At 40.5% G+C, this 22,603-nt stretch overlaps 1 protein-coding gene and 1 pseudogene across 4 annotated transcripts; both read right to left on the bottom strand.

Annotated features, from left to right (window-relative positions):
* Positions 1-278: 278 nt before the first annotated feature.
* cylda (cylindromatosis (turban tumor syndrome), a) lies at positions 279-22,600 on the bottom strand. Of its 4 annotated transcripts, none has more exons than XM_046415206.1 (17): positions 22,069-22,600; positions 19,830-20,372; positions 16,994-17,305; positions 14,808-14,913; positions 13,837-13,938; positions 13,207-13,323; positions 10,133-10,521; positions 9,178-9,343; positions 8,949-9,090; positions 8,143-8,265; positions 7,680-7,771; positions 7,401-7,467; positions 6,106-6,238; positions 4,871-4,979; positions 4,516-4,634; positions 3,366-3,582; positions 279-2,549 (listed from the first exon to the last, which is right to left on the bottom strand). In XM_046415206.1, the coding sequence occupies exons 2-17, from the start codon at positions 20,319-20,321 to the stop codon at positions 2,365-2,367; spliced, it is 2,871 nt and encodes a 956-aa protein (XP_046271162.1). In that variant the 5' UTR covers positions 20,322-20,372; positions 22,069-22,600; the 3' UTR covers positions 279-2,364. The 4 variants fall into 4 exon arrangements, with proteins under 4 accessions (XP_046271162.1, XP_046271248.1, XP_046271334.1 ...); XM_046415292.1 differs by lacking the exon at positions 22,069-22,600 and adding an exon at positions 21,526-22,046; XM_046415378.1 differs by lacking the exon at positions 13,207-13,323 and having other exon boundaries at positions 22,069-22,599.
* Positions 4,101-4,255, bottom strand: LOC124064585 (annotated as a pseudogene).
* Positions 22,601-22,603: the final 3 nt, after the last annotated feature.

Below are 22,603 nucleotides of genomic sequence, written 5' to 3'. Positions count from 1 at the left end.
ATGAGCACTTTTTCTCTCTCTTTGGGACTTGTATCCACCTATTAATAATCCACTTTGTGCTACATCACTCACAGAACATGCAAAATCATCCAGTAATATATGCTACCTACGCTAAAATTAGTGAAAAAGTGATGTTGATTTCCCTTAACAGCGTACCACTTCCTGAAAAAAACAACAAAAAGAATCTGCAAAAGTATGTCCTCGGGCCTTGATGGTTACGTACTCTGGCCTCACAAAGCATGCAGGATCTGCCATGACACCACTCAGAACATGCAGTGTGGCCTTCAAAAAGGGGCTTTATTTTGTTAACATTAACAGGAACATCAATGACATTAATTTCCCACCTGTTACATATGTCTACACTGTACAGATGCAACAGAAAAAGAAAAAAAAAAAAAATCAAAATCCCATCCTCCGCACTGAGACTTCCCTCACAGAGAACAAGGCTCGAGTCAGTGACAAGCTTCAACAGTGCAGAAAAAAGTTCACACAGGAAGGTCTCCTGTCAGGATCCCTGGGACAGTGGAAACGACCACAGAGCAAGATGGAAGTTGTCAGCTGGAACCTAATTTATAAAATATCCTTACACACTGATTTTATACTCACAACTAAATCCATGATTAGGTTGTGATTTAGGAAACATATATAATGCTGATGCCAACGTGTGCAGTTTGTTGATTTTGTTCAATATTTCGTTATACATTATGTTATGTTGATCACTGGTATGATTGGTTTCCTTTAGGTCTTTAAAACTGGAACATGATAGACTGAAGGGTCTTTTAATTGTTTTCTCTTTAAGTACGTATATATGGTGCCCAAAGGTTACCAGCATTGTTCCTTATGTATTAACCATCCTTTCACTCTACACTGTTCAACGAGTCACTATTAACATTCAGTAGTTGCTATGAGACAGCGTAAACTGCAAGAACTCACTTCAGTATACAGTGAGAGAGGACTGCCCAACCCTGTATCTTCTGTCCTATTTCATTTTTGTAACAAAGGGATGACATATGAGTTTGTAATATCATTAGAGTATAATAAATAATAATATTTGATCACAATTATTTTGTTATCTGGTGCATGGCTGGAAACATGGCATGTCGCATCTTCATGGAAGGTGGTGAGAGACAGTGTTTGCCATGATGGACAGAGAAAAGGCTTTGTAAACATAAAATAAGATTAGACTTTAAAAACCCAGCATGTGAATTTCTTCACATCCAACTCTCTTACTTTAAAGAAAACAGCCACACATTTCCAGTATTTCACCTCATTGACCCTATGAATGCATGGAGTGCTCCACCATCCAGCCTTACAACAGGAGCCATTGTACAAGTCTCCCTTTATGCGTTTATCTGGCATCTACTCTGCATTAGCAATGCAGAGCATTCTTTACAGCTACAGGGAAGCAAATTTGTATTCTGTAACGCAAAACTCTGATGTCTCCAAACCAACAAATTAGCACTCACTGTGACTTCCAATGGGGGGGGGGGGGGCAAAAGCTAAATGTTTCCTGATAGGTCCACTTGAGGGTAGAGCAAAAGTGCAGCATTGGTTGAGAAAGTATGCAGTAAATTGTGAGACTTTTACAATGGCTACATCTGTTTCTGCAAAACATATACTGTAAAAGACATTTACACAGCATGATGGGGAAATATGCAAAGTGTTCACAAAGAGCAGAATACTCTTAATGCAACTGCACAGTAGGTTGACATCTACAAGTATACTGTTGATGTACTACCTTGAGAAATCTATGCTACGAAGAGATTTTACACAAGTTTTTAAAACGGCACACACAGGTTGGATGAGGATTTGGGCACTGCATTGCTTCCTTAATGTGGCATTATGAAAAGCTCCCGTCTTTTACAGTGATTAAGAATAGCAGGACTCCTCTTTTCTTAAGGTAAATGAGGTGGCCAAAGTCCTCCCACTAGCTTGTGTTGTTTTTGTTCCACGCTTTGTCCACCGCGACATGCAGTGCTGCCCATCACCCATCCCTCCCTTCCTCCCTGAACAGGGAGTGAACCTTCATAAGGCCTACCTTTGCGTCATCATCCACAACCAACACTCAGCTGTGAAACATAGGGAAGCTACATAGAACTACATGAAGAACACAACACTTCAACTAATGCACAGTGCAAATAGGCTTCTTGGCCTGTCCTCCATCTCTCCAACCTCCAGAGACGGGCAGGCGTTAAAGAGAGGTGGGGTGGAGAGGGTTAACTCTGGACAGCACCCCTGCTGGCAGGCAGCCTTTCTTCTTTCAGTTTATTTTTTATTTTTGGTCTTTCTGGGAATCTACTGCCCTGGGAGAGGGGGAGGTGGTGTGGCTGAGGGGTGGAGGGGCTGTCGGTTAGGAAGAGGATTCTACTTGTACAGGCTCATGGTCGGACTCTGGTACATGCACATGTAGGCATCACACAGCAGGCGTCTGGCCTGGCCCTGGATGCTCTTAGGATCCAGGGTGTGCAGCTCCTCTGGGGTCATTTTCAGGTAGGCCTCCACCTCTGGACAGGGGGACACCTGGGGGATGTTGAAACCATTCTGTCCTCCTGCAAAGCCACATGCACAATCATTACAAACATTATGATAATTTGTGAGATCTGAGCCAGAGTCACATCTTATTCACAACTTAGGACTGGTGCTTGGAATACTACACGCCTTAATAATTTGATACTGAATCAAACAGTGCCCCAGAAGTAGCCAAAGGCAGATATGAACACAAACTTGTCCAGCACTCATTATGTTTTAGAAATAACTGCTCACTTTTTTGTCCTCAATGAAATGAAATAAAAATGACATTACATTAATCAATAAATTGATCCACAAAACATATTAAGAAACTCCAGTGATGACTGACTAATGGCATCATTCTTTTTAAGGAAGAAGGTCCAACACTGTGCTTTTTTCTTTTGTTGATTAATGTGAGATTTTTTTGACACTTTATTCAGACATTACACTTTTCAACTAAACAGTTAATTGCAAAATTAATTAATCTGAAAATTAATTCATGAAAACAATCCATAGTTGCAGCCCTGTTCGCAGTTTTGCTCAGGTCACATTGGAAATAAATACAGCAGTACTTATTGGTCATGGCAGTGACCAATAAGTGATGTTTGACATCATAGGAAGGAGTCTTACAATATGACAAACTTTGGTTCAAAATGAATGTTTTCTGTGTAGTCATTAATTAATACAGTGCATTCTTCACTGGATTTCTGAGGCCCCATAATACCATCTGTGTCCACTAAGCCCTGTAGAAATCTCTCAACAGAGCTTCAGAAACTATTTCCTGTACATTGCAACATCTTTTCAAGGATCAGTTTGATGTCATAACAAGCACAGCACCCAAAGGCCATGACACCTACCATCACGGTCAGCCATGCTGTCGAAGAAGAGCCAGGCAGAATCTGCGCTGCCGTACTTGACAAAGGCTACGTAGTGACTGGTTTCAATGCACAGCACGGCAAACAGCTCCATCCTCTGGCGGGGAAAACTGCCCTGCCGCCCCGTACCGTCTTGCAGCTCCTTGGGAACGGACAGTTTGCCGTGCCGATGGGTCTTTCTCCTCGGATGGAGGTGAACCTAAATTAGTACAAGCAAGTACACACCATCACAAAGACTCTTCGTTACTATGGCCTGTTGAGGGTGAAATAAACATGTTCAACTTGTTCCATGTAATGTATAGACTTAAAAAAATAGAAGAAGAAGCAGCTTTATTGGCAGTATATATATTTTTACACACACGCACTGATTTTGTCCTCTGCATTTAGCCCATCCTTAGCTGAACACACATGCAACACACAGCAAATTACATGCAGTGATACATGATACATGAACACAGGAGCAATGGGTTGCCACTGTCACGTGCCCGGGGAGCAAGCTGGGGGTTAAGTGCCTTGCTAAAGGGCACATCAAAGGCTCAAGGCCACCCCTCAATGGAGGGGAGGAGCATTTTCTCATTAATCACTTCACCACACCCAAATTTTTCCTGTTCGTCCAGTGGGGGAATCGAACTGGCAACCCTTCGATCACAAGCTGCTTCTCCAACCTCTAGGCCACGGCTGTCCCCAAAATGAGGAGATCAGATCAGAAAATCAAGAATCAGGAGAGCGCGAACGCAGTCCTCCACTACCAGAAATTACGCAGTCGAGATTCCCACATTTGGGGAATTGGCAGGGGCCAGCACAACCTGAGCACAACGGCCTTGCCCTGGGTGAACCACCTTCTTGATCATGGTATCTCCCCTGGTAAGTATAGAATTGACACTTTGAAGTACATTTAAAGATTCATACTGCCAGATGGATATTTTAGTAAATGCACTAGAGTTCTGTCAAGTGAAATGAACAGTCCATGTGCTAACATCTACTGTGGAAGCCACTCATCTGCAGCATAACTTCTGCACTGACACGGTATGATTCCTTTGGTTTTGGCGCCACCAAATGGACAATCTGGACTCACACTTTAAAACTTCTTATTTGATGAACTGTTGCTGCAATAACGCCCTCTGTTCTTTACCTGTGTATTGCACTTTTCACAGAACTGTTTAATCTTGCCAGCTGTGATATCCCCGTCCTCGTAACAGTCTCGACACTCGTAGAGAGCCAGGCCTCCGCAGATTCGACATTCCCTTGGAGCTAGATAATGAAAACACATACCTTTATTCTGGCTGACACAATGCACACAAGTGTAGTTCTTTAAAAGAGTTGGTTTGAAAGCAAGGAGAAAAAAGGACTTCCTTCATCTCAGTTGAGTAGCAGTGACAACACAGTGGGATTTCATTACCAAATGCCACACAGCTCTGAATCTCCCCTTGATCAGTGAAGAGCACATCACACTTACACACTGGAAGAAATTATTAGCTACAACTCACTGTCTTCAAGAAGGTCTGTGATGTCTAACTCTAGTGAGGGGAAAATTTTGTTGAACATTTTGAAGTCTTTGCCAAAGCGGGGCATCTGGATGATAAGGCAGGAGGGAGCCTGGGGTTCAGAGAAAGAGAAAATTTCTATAGTCACCAACAAAACAGCATGGACACATTAGCAAAGCTCACAAAGTGAAAACCTGTGCCAACATATCACAAGACCTTAACAATGCTTTAAAGGTAAACAGCGATATACAGACAAACTTTGAAAGGTTATACTATATAGTGTAATTAAACATAACAGCAACAAGAATGTCTCATATTTGGGATGTGACTATGTGTGATCTACATGTGTTCTACACTCTTTGTTTAAATGAGGTGTCTGGTCAGCAGTGGAAGCTAAAAGAACATGGGCATAAGCCAACATTCTCACGACTTCTTCTCGCTCAGTCACAACTTAGCACAGTGCATGGGCCATGATGGGGGACATTAGATAAAAACTCTTTCTGTCTCAGGCATTTTGTTCTGCTTGGCAACACTGAAACAACCCAAAAGTGTCTCTAACATTAAGAGTAATTTAGAAGGGGAACCATAACTAAGACATGCATGTACCCAAGTAAATGGTACAAATGTAGTTCCAGTTAGCAACAATGAACATGCTGCAGATTTATGCAGTATGTGACACCCTGAAGATGCTAACAATATTTTCAGATAAATTAAGGGCTCCAAAGGCATCCCAAAGTGAACAGTACATTTCACAATATGCTAATGTTTATAAATTATTTGAATCTACCCAAATATCTCACACTACATTTACATTCACCTGGGTTGTTGTGTGTTTCTAGTTGGAAAAAAGGGTTAAACTGTGAATGGTAATCGATACTCACACTTATAAAGCAACCTGTCAGAATATACCTGAATATGAGATTACAGCAGCATGAAGCATTAAGTTTTGTTATGATACTTCTCAAAGATCTTATGACATTGTATTGCATGCACTAGTCTAATTTCCCCAATTTGATCAACATCATCAAAAAATTGTTGTGCAACACGAATGGTGAAAAAATCTTGGGTGGTGTCTAAATTTTCAACTGGAGTGTATTTCCTCAGGTTTGGTTCAACGACTTATGTGATGAGGCAATTTGTGAGCTGAGAATGGCTGTAGCAAATTAGCGTCTATGAAGCAATTCAAAGCCGCCCCAAATATCACCGGTCTTTCAACTTTACTCAAGCTGAAAATTCACCTCTGCAAACTTTAGGTCGCTGTTAATGAACGACCACTCCAAGAGCTGCTGGATGGTGGGAACTCCGACCTTGTCCTTCTTGTCCATGAAGATCTGGTAAAAGTAACAGTCCTGGACCTTCTGTCCTGCTGACCTGGAAAACAACAACAAATTCTTTGTTTATTTATATTTTTAAGTTTTCTTCGCATCCTCCTTTCTCAGGGGATAAAGGTAACAACTGTAATTTGTGCAGATGCTGAAAGCACTTTCCATGAGAAATATTTATCGTAACTAAAAGCAGAGCTGCTCAAATGCTTCCTGAAAAAAACAAGATTTTGTATGTTTACGTAACTCTAACACTTGAGGCCAGTTAACAATTATATGACAAGTACCTTATGTACTAATGCACTAATTACCTGTACCCTGCCCTAACCCAGAACCACAGTCAGAAACCATGGGTACCCTTAATTAAATCTGTTAGCAAAGGGTCAATATCATTTTCTGAAAAGTATTTTTTCAAACATAGTGAGGACTTTTCTACAGGGATGCACAACATATTTTTTTTCCAGCCAATACCGATAAGGTAACCAATAATTTCATGTATTTGTATTTAAACAAGTTCATAGCCTCTATTTAATGCACACCAGAGGGTAAGAAATGATCAGAAGTAGTTAGCAAAAATGGACAATTTAATGTTCTACAGCTATAAAAGGATCTGTTGCGTTAAAACTTTTTCCCTCTTCTTTGAACCCTTGATGAACCTGTACTGCAAATTGCAATCACGTTGTCTTCCTTTGAAACTGCAAAAAAATGTTCACAATGGCAACAACATGTTTGGCTCTCTAGAGTTCACGGCATGGTTCCACATAGGTGCGGTAGTTTCACGTCATGAGTGCTACAACAGCATGCTGCACTTTTTTTTACCTACAGCTTAAACCATTAAGCCCACAGTGTGTGTCAGTCATTCTCCAGTGTAAGCACTGCCGCAGAATTGAAACTTTACGCGACTTTAAAATCTACACAGAGCACATTTAGACAAGCTCTGATATATTCTGTGGTTCAGCAGTCATGTATTTGAAACTATTTTTGCAGAGTGAGCAGCAACAATCAAAGATGCCCATTAACTCACGTAACACAATTGTTGGTTTGCGTGTGAAATGTAATAACTTTATCATGATTCAACTATCTCAACACAATGTAATAAACTGTTTCAGTAATCACAATAATTTTTGCTTTTGTGTCTTTATTGCCTTTGGGCACTATTGTAGCCAAAGAGATTTTGAATTTTTTTTTCCAAAAAAACAACAGGCCCTTACCTTAGTTTCAGCAATGGATCCACCCTCAGTATGTGATGGAAAAGGATATTGAGGAACTCTTCAGGATCTGCAGTAAAAGATGTGCTTAAATAAAATGTAAGGTAACATTCCTGTGTAAATGCTGCCCACCAGTGCAGGCACTGTAAATCCCCTCAAGGGGAAGCTGAACTATAAAACACTACCAGTAAAAAGAAGTTGAAACAATCATCATGATACAGTCAAATTCGTGATTATGTGCACAATGCAAATTTATGAGAGCCACTTGTGTCTTTCGTCTACCTTTTTCTTCAGAGGTAAATCCAGAGGCAGCTTCTACTTTCTCCAGGATCCTCCTTAACTTCATCACTTTAGTGGCACAAACATACCCATGACTGGAGTACAGAGAACGAGCAAATCACAATCTAGCTGAATGACCACATCTGGTTAATGACATCAGCTCTACTACTGAAATCTGCATCAGATGTTAGGTGTGGTGAAGTAAGTAATGCAACCAATAATATTCCAGATTCAAAACCACATACGTGTTTCATTTATCTGAATATAAATCACAATTTTAAAGTCCTGCAGGAACTTAGGTATTTTAGTCTAGAGCAGATTTTAGAGCAGCTCTTAGCTTTCTTTTCTGCAAACATGCCTAAAACAGGTCATGAGAACACAGAGCCAAAAGACAAAAACCTACAATATGAGTACAATAGCATAAACCCACAACAGACTATGCGTGCAATATACTATTCCAACTTACATGCGCAGGGGGTTGACTATCTCTGTGCGTAACAGCTCTTGAGTCTCCCTGTAATACTCCACATCAGTCTTTGAACGTGGTCTCAGCAGAACAGTGTCAAGTACAGAGCTGAAGGAGAATAGACTGCGAGGAAAATACACAACCAGGGCTTCAGGTTAATATTCATGCACCCTTTACCTTATTTTGACAGGATAATAGATAATTAACTGTGATTTTGGGGTGATTGGCTACATTAAAAAAAGATAATCCTCAATGTTAATGTTGTATGTTCATATGATGGCTATAATGCAGTTTGTTCAGTTACATTAGTTTTTACTGAATAGGTGTAATAGTGTACTTATAGTTGTAAAAGTACTTTCTATGGATTGCCCTTAAGCTGAATTTTGCATTGAATCTACAGTAACTCACTTGATGATGTATTTTTACTATTTTCTGAAATTAGTCAAATTTAAAGCAAAAAATTCAAAACTCCAAACTGGTCAATACTCAAAGCACGGGATCTGCTGCAGTTTGCTGAAGTAGTTTGGGTTAACTGCTTTGTTCAATGGCACTTTGGCAGTGTTGGCAGAAACAAAAGATCCACTCTCCACCAGCCTGCTCACAGCAGAAATACACCCTTCTGTTAGAGCCAGTGGGCAAAGTCAAAACAGTTTACTAATAAGCCTCTGCCTCTGGGCAAACACAGCACTGCCATGTGAGGAAGCACCATACAGTCAATCAACGAAGTAAGTCCAGAAATGTTAGTTTAAAAAAACTATAAACTGTAACTGACACAGCATTTTACTGATAGACAACATAGTACTAACCAGAAGAGAGTAGAATCCAGATAGCAGGAGTTGTAGTGGCCCTGGATGCCTTTCTTTTTTCCTACCATGACATCCAGACCATCATTCTCTGTGCGGGGCGGCGTGTTCTCATGTACTACCTCACTTAAGTAACCGCCAAATGCTGCATAAACATAGTACAGTTGTAAAAACAAAGCTTTTTGGGATAAACATTTGGTGCTTTTAATACCTGTTCCTCATATGAACTCACCGATGGAGTTGCATCGCTCTATGGGGTTGGAGGAGTGATGCAGGGACGGGAAGCGGGAGTCAGGCCGGCAGCACTTGAGCTTCACAAACAGAGCCTTTTTGGGTGGACAGGTGAAGTACCGTGTACCTTTGAAGGTGCCGTCAGTGCAGCCAGGGCACTCTTCCTCCTACAAGAGAAGATCAAGTTCCTGTCATCCAATTTCTGTTAGGCACTGCAAGTGTGTGGAATAAAAAGACTTTTCAAAATACCTTAGGTTGTACTTTTAGCACTGCTTGATCGGGTATCTTTTTTTTTTTCTTTTTACCAACATGTATTTTAATTAGACCTACTAAAAGCGGCACATGGGCATTGTGCTTAAAGGAATACTTTACTAAAACATGGGGGAAATGTGTTTATTTGCTTTTTTGCAGGGTGCACAGACTTCTTGTCATCTTGTTGTCACTGTGAGGTTGCCAGGCGACCAGCAGAGAATTCAGGAAACAGGACTATTTCTTGGCTGGGGGCAGTGACTTGCCATATTTACACTTTGAGTTTTTTAACAGGATTACACTAACATCTAACATATTCTTTCAGGGAGCCAGTAGGTGGACTTTGTTACCGTCACACACAGTGAGGCTAGCTGTTTCTCCCTGTGTCTTTATGCTCAGCTAAGATCTCACCAAGATAGCAACTATGAATATTTCCCAAAGCATTCTTTTGCCAAAAATCGTTTATTGTTGAATCAGTGTTTGCAGTGTAGAAGTTTTTACCCGTTACAGTTATGATACGTTACTGGGAGCAACATAATCAGCATGATAATATAATACACGATAATATAACTATACTATCCAGCTCAACGTGCAACATGTGGATGATCAAAACAAGTTGAAAGAATGTTTGGCTCTCACCAACAGGATACATTTAGCAGTACAAAGTCTAATACCATGAAATGAATAACATTGCAGTGTTGTCTCACCAGTTCCAGGCCAGCCAAAGGCTCCAGAAGGCCAGGGGGCAGACCCACCCAGCGGATGACTCCACACAGAGGGGGGTTCTCCTTCACCTCCACCAGAGAGCCCACCTCCAAACCTGGCGGTCCTCGGGGAGGGGTGGGAGGCCGTGGTGTGGGAGGGGCAGCAGGTGACGTAGGTTCGGGCTGCTCTCCCATCACTGACTGGACAGAAAGGGAGAGGGGCCCATGACTCATGCTGTCAATGGGCCCAGTCTTCCGGTTCAGGCTGAAGGGCAGAGAGTGGAACTTGTTGTCACTGGACAACGAGGCAGAGGGTGGGGCTCTGGAGGGTGGGGAGGCCTGATTGAAGTCAGGGGGTGTGTCAGTAAGTGACTTTGCGGGGTCCTCCCCAACTGCAGGAGAGAAACCAGAAACCAAAACTCAACGTCCATTTTACAGTGATAACATAGTATTATGTGGGCTGTCTTCAGTAATGTACAGATGTCTCTAAAGAGTAATGTTGATACCATGCTGAAGATCCCTGTTTATTTAAGTCTTCTGGTTGAAAGTCTGTTGCAATGTAAACTACTAGAGGTCAGCAAAAACAAGATTTTGAAACTTAAATAGTATTTCTACCTAGGTAATCACAGCATTAAGTTCAAAGTTTGAAAGTTTGAAAGATTTGGGGGGAAATTTTGGGGCGTCACTGGGATTCAATATCCAGCGCTGCTCTAAAAATAACTTTTTGACAAGGTTTTCGATTTTTTGTGCAAGTTCTTAGGTCTTAGAAACTTAAGTCTTAGAAACAGTCGCAAGAACTTTACACATCACTGTTAGCAGAGGTAATGAGATTGTCTCCCATTTGTCATCACAATGTAAGCAGGTTCCAGTGAGAGAGGTGCATTTCTGCTTCTCTTCCCATTCTGTTTAAATTCATGTGTGAAATTACAGACATAATATAAAATCTGTTTACAGTTTTTTTTTTTATTTACAGTTCAGACTTCAGACACTATTGTCATTTAGGACAGATGCTACACTGCAAGATCATCATGTAACAGACGGGGAATTCTGACTCAACAAAGTGATGACAGTGTTCACCGTCTATGAGAAGCGCCTGATTTTGTAAACCAGTGCCATCATCACAACTTCGTAGCTGTCTCTCTGAATTCTAACTGTGAGAAAGAGTGATGCAAGATCATGAGTATTGACTCAACAATCGGACAGTCGTGTTAATTCTTGAATGGAGATGCATTTGCCTGGATGCTTGCATATCCACACTCCCAAACTATTCTGTTGCTGAGAGAACCGTAGGAGTTTGGAGTCTAGCCTGGTGACCTCTGTGTGACAGAAATGAAAGCACCATAACCGCAAAGAAAAATAACCCAAAAAAGTGACACTGAGGAAGATGAAAATGAATACGCATTTACAGGATGAGTAAGCAGTTGTGAAAACACAACGTCAGCCGTTTCAACATTAGTATTAAAATATCATAGCAATCATTCAAGTGTTCTGTTTTGCCTTGGCAGGTGACAGCACCACAATCATTTCACAATGTTCATTTTATTTTTTATTATTAATTAACTAATTTCACAGCTTGCGTATGCTAGTGTATGACATGTTCTGCTTTTCATTTTTGGTTTATTTCTGATGTCTCCAGATTTGATTAAAAAAAATGTAAAACACACTCAGCTACAATCTGTCTCCATCCTCTTGACTACAGGAGATGTTATTTGATTTATATAAAACTCAAATTCCTCACAACTGACATGTGTTGGTGATGACATGTGCCATGTCTCTCTGATAAAGAAAATTTAACAAAAAAAAAACCTTGTGTCCCCAACTTAGACATTTAAAAAAAAAAAAAAAAAAAAAAAAAAAAAAAGAAATTGACACAAGTGCTGAAAGACTGAATCGGTCAGCCCTAACATGAGAAATTAAGGCTTTTAATAATGTTTTCACCAGTTGATAGTATTATACAGAAATGTGAATCTTTCAACTGTATCTGCAGCCAAAACAAGCTAGAAGACAACAGCTAAGGAGCCATTTGCGGCACGGAGCATTATTAAAAGCCTTCGGGGAACACCAATTACTCCATGCAAGTGGAAAATCACACTGAAATGATGATGAAGGACAAGACTAATGGAAAGGTCTTTATAGCAAGCTTCTACAACAAACCACTAACTGTTGCTGAAAACCATATTTGGGGCATACGCTTACTTAAAGCCTGTTATAACAACTGATTAAGTTGTCCTCCTAATGCAGAATTAAGGGGGGCACATTTTGTCCCAGAATTCAGTAATTATAGTACACAGTCTACATACACTACACACCGAGACAGCAAATATGGGAACTCCATTTCTTCCACTTGTTAAAAAAGTGAAACAAAAACGCCTGATCACACAACTTCTCATTTTTCCTTGATCGATCATAACCATTTTCGTCACTCCATATTCATACGCATCCAAGATGTGTGTTCATACACATTCAAGATGTGTGTGAATATGCAGCGTATATGTTATGTTTTTTTGGGGTTTTCTATTTTGTGTTACGCAGCTTGAGAAGCAGGCAGTCAAAGCACAGTTGTGTTGGTGGTATTTCTTATATTAGCCAGCGTGGTGAAGACATTTGACTGCTACTGCAGCTCTGAGTTCTTGCTGAAATTATATTAGGAAACTCACTGACTAAGTCAACTACTGGACAAATAATATGCAGTATCTCAATTTTTTTTCTTCTGGTTATTAACAACCTGCACACCGTGCTGGTACACACAAAAAACAACTTTACTAGCCTACTTTGACCATTAAAATAAAGACTCTGTGCTACAAGTTTTTAGCAACTGAGAGAAACAGGTTCCCATACACAGCTTTTTCAATGGCTACTTTTAGAGGACATTTCTCTTTAGAGCAACCCATAGTGCCAGAGTGTAAATGTCTTTTAATAGAATGGGAAAAGATCCCCTGTTCCTGTCGATTTTAGTAAATTGAAATGATGCAGCACCTATAAAAGTCTGTCTTTGTGAAATAGACCAGTATGTAGCTTGTTGTAAACAGTAGCTTGCTGGTAAGATGGTTGACATCCCTTGAGGATCCATGTTTTACCTTCATCAATGTACCATGTGCTTTTGGATTTGGACTGGGCTGGGGGATCAACAGAGCTGCCATTTAAAGTATAGTAAAATTCAGACTTGCTTCTACTTCCACACTGATGACCTAATCCTGTAAATAACACAAGTACACGAAAAAAAAAAAAAAACACACAGAGATAAGCAGTGTGTGTGTGTGTCTGAGAGCATGTTTTTGCCCTATTTTTCAACAGCAGACCAGTACATTAAGTAAATAATAGCAATTTTCTCCATGAAAGAAACAAAAAAAAAGAAATCAGGGCATTCTATTCACTTCAAATCAACGCAGCTGCAACAAGATGTACTTTGCGTAACATGGAGTTTATCATGCCTTCTGTTATTATCTATTAAAAGGGACTTTCCACCAAAAGAGACTCATACTCATTTTGACCGAGGTGTTTCACAAGAAAGAAAAAAAAAAAAAAGAAATGGTCTCAGAAAGGGTCATTAGAGTTTTGTGAACCAGTATCAGGTCAAATAGTTTGATTTTTTTTCTATTTCTACAGTCACAATCAGGCAATTTTAATGGAACGCCCCTTTAAGAATCATCGTCACACCAAGCCAGGGGTACATCAGTTAGGTTTGTATCATAACATCAGTGCAGTACCTTTGCTCTTTGGTTTGCTTTGGCCAGAGGACGACTTGTCATTGTTGGTGCCTCTGGGGGCAAAACTGTGCTTTTGCAGCCTTTGGTCCTGCATGGAATATTCTGCACAGCCCAGAAATACATCCACATTAGAGGCACAGCACCCCTATCAGCCTATATTAAACTACCAAGCACTTAATGTCTTCCACAGCACATTTACAGTGACCATCTGTCATTTACAATTTATCATAGCTGTTTGTGTTTATCAAACACAAGATTAACAAACACAATAACAACTAATTTTGTTGAACACACTAAAAAAATGCTCTCTGTATTAAGTAGTTTATGCAAGGCTACCACAAATCTTTGTCAATTTTGCCAAATTGTAATATTTGCAGCAGTCACTCCTCTCTTAAAAAGCGATACCTACAGGCAGTGAATCACATCAACAGCAGGGGACTGGGGACAGGGGTAAGGACTGATACGGACAGACGTCTTTGTTCCTGACTTTTTCTAAACTTCACTCATTTTTGAAGTAAGGAACATTGTTTAGTTGGGCAACATTTCAGATTTGTTTCCAGTAAGATATTAACTGCATATAGCTTTTCTAGGCCACACCAGGGACAAACTTTAAAGTGGCAGTATTTGGTGACACTCAATGTAGCTTGTTTAGAACGTGCAAAAGGAAGGGTTTCAAAGATAAGTAACAAATTTGAAAAAAAGAATGACAATCTTCAAGATTTCCTAGATGCAAGTCTGAATAATCACAGAGGCAGCAGTAGCACACATAAACAAATCAATATGCCAGTGTGGAGAACAAAGGGCCTGAGTATGTCACTCGACTTTGAAAAACAAGTGAGCCATGTGCACAAAAGGCTCTCTGTTCCCGCTGCAGGCAGAATACAAACTCAAACCCTGAGAAGGCCTTCAGAACTGGCCCAAGAGCACAACTGAATGTTTTCAAAAAAACACAAAAAAACTAGGTGACTCACCTGGCATTACGTCACAGATGGGGACAAGTCGAGTGTGCTCCAAACTGGCAAAATTACACAGCAACTTCCCGTCAAACACGCCATCCCAGTCCCCAATAGGATTGTCCTGAAAGAGTTAGAGACATGAGAACCATATAACCCTCCCAGGTGTTCTTTATCTCAGTAAAACTGATCAAACTGGTGCCACACGTGCGTCTTCCCCAGTGTCTTCCTGATGACTAATGAGATCTGTTGTCTTTTCACTAAAAATGATGCTTAAGCTTCATTCTCTGTATCCTCTGAATCCTCATCTTGTCCGCCTCAGCAACAGATCCTTCCACCTGAGTGCTCTACTTTCTGTGTAAGCATAACCATGAGATTCTTCTTCTTCTTTAGTTTGGAGTCCAGGATTCGGTTCCAGCAGGATAATGTAAGATAAGCGTGAGGCCAGTGCCACTAGCTGGAGAAGGCAGGGCGAGGCTGGATGGAGAGTGAGGCAGAGCAGTGGGCTCTACTCAGCTGCTTGCTGGCCCCTTGCCACGCTGTTGGGTCATACAGCACTAAGTCTTTACCTCACTCCCCGCGTGACTGCCTTGCCTTTGTGTGGGTGGCTCAGATGCACTGAGTGGGCTGCTGCTGCTGCTGCTGTTGGTGCTGCTAACGATCAGCAGTCAAATGCCTCAGTTATGTGTTTCATTCTCTCTATGACTACAATACAACTCCCGCCTGACAACAGTAGCCATAGATACCAGCTACTGTGATTCCAGGCAACAAGACATGTTCCCTCAACATACGGAAGATCAGTCATGAAAAATAAGAAGAAAAACACAGGCAAGTCATGACAGAGAAGCCGAGGCATTAATTCTGGTGATATGACTCTCTGTCTTACAGCTGAAATGTGGAACTTTTTTGCATGCTGACACCCTCTACTGAGGCAAGGCGATTTGGTCATGACTGAAATGTTATCTCACTACATTATAAAGAGCTATCTGGCTGAATGTAAATGTCACACTGACCAGGTGTTAAATTGAACCCTATTGAAGAATGAGAGGATACAGATTTTACAATATGGGAGTAAGTTTCTCTTCCTACATGACATCTCTCGTTGTGCTTTCAGCATTTACATTACATGTTACCCAGCAGTCATTCCCAAGTAACTGTAATATTTCAGTCAACAGCCCCACTGTGTATTGGGCTGTACTGGTATTGTATGAGTTTGAGCAAACACAGACAAAGTTTGAGGCAACTAGTTATTTTCTGGACTTGGGTTGTTACAAAGCTCCTGACTCTAACAGGCTGTCTTACATCGTTGTTTTGAAAAAGCTCTATTCACACCATACACTCTGAAACAACAATCCAGGATTTTAATATTTATATATTCTGGAGCCTGCTTTGTAAACGCTCCGTTTTAGTTTGGACAGACGGCTAAAACGGGGAAAAATGTGTTTACAAATAGAGCCAGCTTATTGTGGACATACTCTTAATCCAACCATAGTATGTTGAGCCAGTCAGGATCATTCCATGACATAAATTTAAGATGTTCAAACTATACAAAGTTACATTGTTTAACTTAAATGTGTAAATAAAACGGTTTGCTGAAAGACGTGCCATAAATGACAGGACCAGTAATGAACTACATTTAAAGTAAAAGTCTGACATTTTGGGAAATTTTTTTTCACATTTTTCAGTTAGTTTGTTCCCCATTCCTGTTAAACAGGCCATCACATAACTTCCACGGAACAAGCAATTTGTCAGTTACTCCCTCGAGATTTCTGTATGGCTTACACACACAAGGTGTTAATCAATGAGCTTAAGAGGAGCTGTTATGCAGAAAACGAATAATAAAACGATATCAATCTTCTCTCCCAACTCTCTGCAGGAGAGCGGGTAATTGTAATTCACAAAATTCTGAACTTTTCCTTTGAGGAAAACAAGTCATAAGTCAAGGAAAAAATGCCTTAGATCTTCCTTTAATTGCTAAGTGATTGACAGCAGCAGGAGTCCTAGATTGAGAGCATTTGTCTATTATTTATTATTATTATTATTATTATTATTTATTAACTGACTTGCTGATTATTTTATCAGCATGCTAAGTCTAGTCTCTCTCTCTCTCTCTCTCTCTATACATATATATATATATCAGCAACTAAGTCATTTCATGCACCTGTCTACATGTACTCTATCTATTTAGAGAAAGTCTTACTTACCATATCAACCCCAACATAGAAGCCCAGGCTCTCATTGCCTGGCAGCAGGTCACAAAAAATGATAGTGCCTCTCTCTGGTCCTTCCCTGGTCTGCACCAGGACCCTGGAGTTGATCTCCAGTGGTGGGAAGTCCTGATCATCTTCTAGCAGACTGTCGTGGTCCACCTCCAGCTTTCCCAAGGGCTCATCATCATCGTCCTCCCAGAGCTCAAGTTTGTCCAGGGCTACAAACACACCGCACTCATCCTCACAGCGGAATAGTTGGCGGCCCTGATAAGAACCCTCCGTGAAGCCCTGGCCTCGGCCATCCTCCTGGGAGGCAGAAGGAAGGGAGAGATAATGACACGAGCATAGAGAGCAGGACAGAATGAGAGCAAGTGGGATGAGCAACTTATTGTCACAACAACTAGGGCAGGTAGGAGGCTGCTTGCTCTGCATGCATCAGTAAAGGGAAGTCAACATCATAGAGTTGTGAGTGCAAATAATGAATTACCGTATTTTTCGGACTATAAGTTGCACTTTTTTTCATGGTTTGGCTGGTCCTGCGACTTATACTCAGGTGCGACTTATATAATAAAATATATACGGTAATTTCACATTTTCACACTGACAGTCGCGAGGGGGCGCTCTAGGCTGGTGTGCCAGTATCTGCTACGCTCCTGTACCACCAAAAAATTTAAATTTAAACATAAACTTATAAAGACAACTGAGAAAGACTGAACACAAATGCCCCAAAAAGAAAATCATACTCTGCAGATTACAAGCTGTAAGTAGTGAAATATGCAGCCAAAAACGGTAATGGAGCAGCTGAAAGAAAGTTTGTAGTTAGCGAGAAACTTGTGAGGGACTGGCGAAAAGCGGAGGATACTCTAACTGCAATGAAGAAAACCAAAAAAGCTAATCGCGGGCTAAAAGCTAGATGACCACAGCTAGAGGAACAGGGTTTGGTAAACTTATGTTGTTTATGTTATAGTTATCTGAATATCTGTTGATGTGTTACATTAACATACCAGACACCCATTCAGCCCGTTGTTCTCTAATCTATTGTTATTACTATAATTTACCGTTCAAGATGTAATGTCTGTTCTTGATCTCTGATTTTATAAAATAAATTTCCCCCCAAAAATGCGACTTATAGTCCAGTGCGACTTATATATGTTTTTTTCTTCTTCATTATGCATTTTTTGGCTGGTGCGGCTTATACTCCGGAGCAACTTATAGTCCGAAAAATACGGTACAGCAGCAAGAATATGACTGGACTTGCTGCAATGATAAATACATTAAAAAATGTCAAGGACAGATACCGGATGCTCTCACAAACCACAATCTAACATATTTTGCTTCTTTTTTCACATACAAGTTTAGATATGAACAAGTGCTAAATTACTATTATTGCTGACATATATCAGCAAAAGGAACACAGCATTTAGTAAAGACTATACAATCAGAATGTTATCTGAAGCATATGTGCAAACTTTGAGGCCTTTATATAGAGCTACAGTCTGAATGCTTGAGCTCCATCAGCCCACTCAAGAAGACCAGAGCTAGAATAAAATCAACATTGTGTTGCAATGAACAGTCCTTTGTATTTTGTTATTTACTGTTCTGTACATACAGTACAGAATGAATGCCATGACATCAAATAACCAGATTTACTGTTGAGGGCAGAAACTGAGCATAAACTTTACACTTGAGGAATATAACAAGGAAAATAATATAATCATGTGTTCTCCACAAGTCACAACATATATATGATACACAAGATTTGGCATTCTCATAGAAAATGATAATATTTAATATTTCATTGTGGCTTGGCAGCCCTGGCTTGTGCTTCAAGTTCATACCATCACAAAATTGCTAGAAAATATTCAGCGAAAACTTGTTTCCATGTTCCCCGTTTCCATTTTGTTGCTTCCAAAAGTGTTACATTTACTCCTTTCATAAAGCGGAAGCTGATGAAACACACAGGAAACCCGCAGGAATATTACATTTGTGTTCAGGGAGGATTTGGATAGATACAGTACCAATAAAAAATATTCACTCCTGATCCCTTGAGCAGTTTTGCAAAGAAGAATGGAATAAAACTGCAATGTCCAGATGTGCAAGCCTTATTGAGACCTGTCCACACAGACTCAGCGCTGTACTTCCTGCCCAAGGTGCATCTACTAAATACTGACTTGAAGGGGGTGAATATTTATTACATTGTTTTTAATCAATTCACATTGCTTTGTAGAAATCTATTTTCACTTCGACATTTTGAAATTTTCTGTCAAAAAAGCCAATTTATATTGACTATGGTTCAATTTATAAAAGCAATAAAAGAGAAAAACTTCCAAGGGGGTGAATACTTTTTGCAGGTATTGTAGATTGATGGTGTTCATTGCATTTTTTTCCGCTGATGACCATGTGGCACTTTGAATGGTGGCTTCTGACATCAATGTATGAATGTGTGTGTGAATGGGTGAATGCTGACTTGTGTTGTAAAGCACTTTAAGTGGTCAGTCAGACTATAAGAAGAACAAATAAATGCAGTCCATTTACCATTAATGATATAAAAATGTGTTCAGAGTCAGCAGTGTTTGCTTTTAATTTGCTTTTGATTCTGTACTTGTTACATGTTGTTCTTGAGCTGTTGTTTGTCATGTTATTACAGGAGTAATTTGAATCAATCTTTAAACTCAGTTTTTCATTTCTAAATAATCTGAGATGATACAGATCAAGGTTTTACTTTGCACTGAAGACAGCAGACCTCACACGCACAATGATCACAAAGGAAACACAAAACAACCATGTTACTCTCTCCCAACCCAAACCCAAAAGAAACAAGAGTTCTCACCAGCAGCTCTACTCCAAACCAGATTCCAGAGAGAGCTCTGTCAGGGAGCAGCGAGCCCTTGAAGCGAACCACACCAGGAAGAGGTTCATCTCCTGAGCGCAGATGGACGCGCACTTTCGAACCACAGTCAATATCACGCACACGCTCCAGCCGTGGCTTGTTGCAGAGCAGGGCATATCGCTCCTCACAGTTGGTAATGGGGAACAGCAGCTCAGCCAGCTTCTCATCCAGCTCCATGACGTCCCGCTCGTCCAGGCTCAGCACCACGTTGGTCTGGTCCAGGATGCGGAGACTTTTCTTGCCCTTGCATGGCGGCAGTGTTCGTCCCAAGCTGTTGCGCTCCTGGCAGGCCTGACCGAGACTGCCACGGGGGATCCTCACGGTCTTCTGAGGAGGTTTCTCTGTCGTACACTCCTTTATGACCATGTAGAAGCGCCAGTCATCCCTGAAGCCCCCACTGGGCTTCTCCTGGCTCCACAGGGCAGAGCTCATGGCTGCATGCTAGACAGGAGTTCCAACATCAAGGCAAGCTTGAGTTTCCGTCTGCAGGAAAAGGCAACAAAGCAAAAATGAGACATACATTTGAAATTACGACTGGATGCCTATTTAAAATATTTTATTTGATAATTAAAACACAGTATTTTGCAAAATCTCACATCTTATACATGCAGAGTTTTCAACTACTAGCTTGTAGTTCATCTATTGGTATGTTAGGTATGCTAGCAGCCCAGAACCCACGCAGACTTACAAACATGGGTCGTACGCATTGGCCAGCTAACTGTTTAACTATAAATATTCAGAAGATCTGAATGGTCAGAGCATCATTCAGAAATTCACAGTTACACTTTGAGAACACCCTCTGAACAACAGTCCGGACAAGGAGGTCAAGTCAGATTGTTGGCTAACATTAAACACTACTAATAACCCTTCTGCAATGTAAATGCTAAATGTTAAAAAAGTCACTGCACAAATAAGTACCAACAGCACTAATTATTCTGTGGTATGGAAAATCAAGCATTTCTATACCACAACAGTTTAAATAGAAGCAAAAGTGCAACAATGGATAAAACAATGCACCAGGCAAAATGTCGCACGCTATAACTCTGAAAGTAATACAGTACACACACTATTTCAGTTCGTACCGGGCATCTCATTCTTAAGCACAGCCTGAAACAAAGTGGCTTTCACATTAGTTGAAAGCTCCTTTTATCTAAAAGCAGTCCATCAACAAGTGGAGAAATCTAGATTAATAAGTTGTACATAGATTGCTGATGATGAACCATAAAATGGGAAATAAGAAACAACTAACTGATCAAACAGTTGTGAAAATGCCTTCATTGCATTAAGATGAAGGGAAATATTTTCTGAATAATGATCGATGGTGACTTCCTCGTAAAGATACACAAAAATAAATTCAAATATAAAAGGAAACTTCAAATCTTAATTTGATGATTACTAGTCTTTAACTAACAGATTTCAGATCCTATTTGCTCGTTTTGGTTTGTTGTGAGAAATCTAATAACTTAACTCATCGTGGTCTCAGCTGTGTATACTCCCTGTCTAGTGCCCAGTCATCCCTGTGCAGTACCCCAGCTTTTCGCAGGACATCATGTGATATTACTCATAAGTACCAATTTGAATATTCTAAAAATAGACGATAAGCAGACCGTTGACACCCAGAGCAAGACTCACATACCAGGCAAGTGGATTTCCCCTGATGACACTTCAGATACGATGATAAACTACCCGACACAGTCTAGAGCACATCATACCACATCCGTCATTTGTGTCAAGTATGATACGTACAATATTATCTCTGCTGTTATACAGTTAGTTTCAATAAATATTGTAAGATCTGCGTAACAGCATATTAACATTAACACAACGCCGTTATGGCTTACGCCATACAGGGCTGAGAAGCAGCACAGGTAGAAAATTGAAAGTAATTTCAACCTGACACAAGCTAACGCTGACCTGCTCATACATCTATTTAGCGTGTTCTTTGAAGTGACAACCGCAAACTTGATAACAATTTTGCTTATTCTAGAGTCGGCGTCACTGACAGCAATATCAGGACTCGTTTTCATTAACATTTTCCCTGACAACCAAAGCAGCGGTGTGTCATCACCAGGCAAAAGCTGTCAAAGGCCCTTTAAGAGAGGGAAGTAGCTAACGTACCGTCAGCTACAATGCACCAAACAGTCATTTACGTTCTGTGCTAACGACATGGACACCTTACCTTTGATACGAGTCAGTTCAGTTAAAAGCAGCAGATGACTGTCATTTCAAATGCCCAACTCAATTAGATACAGGCCTCTAAAAACAAGCTGGCGTTAGATTTCTCCCGTAATAACCTCTGATTAGCCAAATGACTAGCTAATGTTAGCGTCCTAACAAGCTAAGTAGCACAACAAAGTTAGCCTAGCGCGCTGGTCGACAGCAAGCAGGCTGGCAGAGGACTGCCACCCTCTACAGTATGCTATCAGCATTTAGATAAAGCTGTTCTCCATGGGAAATGCGTGAAATAATACAGTGTATAGCTACAGCTATTAGATACATTATTTACAGTAGACGACCTCACGAAAATCAATGTATGACATCATTGCGATTCCTGACAGGCATTGGTTATTCGATTCTTGCTGAAGTGCTTATTGGCTGTTGATTGTCTTTGTAACCAAGTCCCACTCTGTGGGGTTTTCCCATGAAGGCATAGTTAGGTTGAAGCGTAGCTTTCAGCGAAGATGATTTTGTTAACTGACTGACTTTCTGGTCAG

This window comes from Scatophagus argus, chromosome 1 (genome assembly GCF_020382885.2).
Source record: "Scatophagus argus isolate fScaArg1 chromosome 1, fScaArg1.pri, whole genome shotgun sequence".
NCBI classification, from domain to species: domain Eukaryota; kingdom Metazoa; phylum Chordata; class Actinopteri; family Scatophagidae; genus Scatophagus; species Scatophagus argus.
This window is presented reverse-complemented; position numbering and strand designations above follow the sequence as displayed.

Coding starts and splice junctions, on each gene's coding strand:
- cylda (XM_046415206.1), bottom strand. CDS start 20,321: ATGAGCTCTGCCCTGTGGAGCCAGGAGAAGCCCAGTGGGGGCTTCAGG. Junction 13,939..14,807: donor CATCTGTGACGTAATGCCAG/GTGAGTCACCTA, acceptor TGGGCTGTGCAG/AATATTCCATGCAGGACCAA. Junction 10,522..13,206: donor CACATGGTACATTGATGAAG/GTAAAACATGGA, acceptor TCTCTCCTGCAG/TTGGGGAGGACCCCGCAAAG.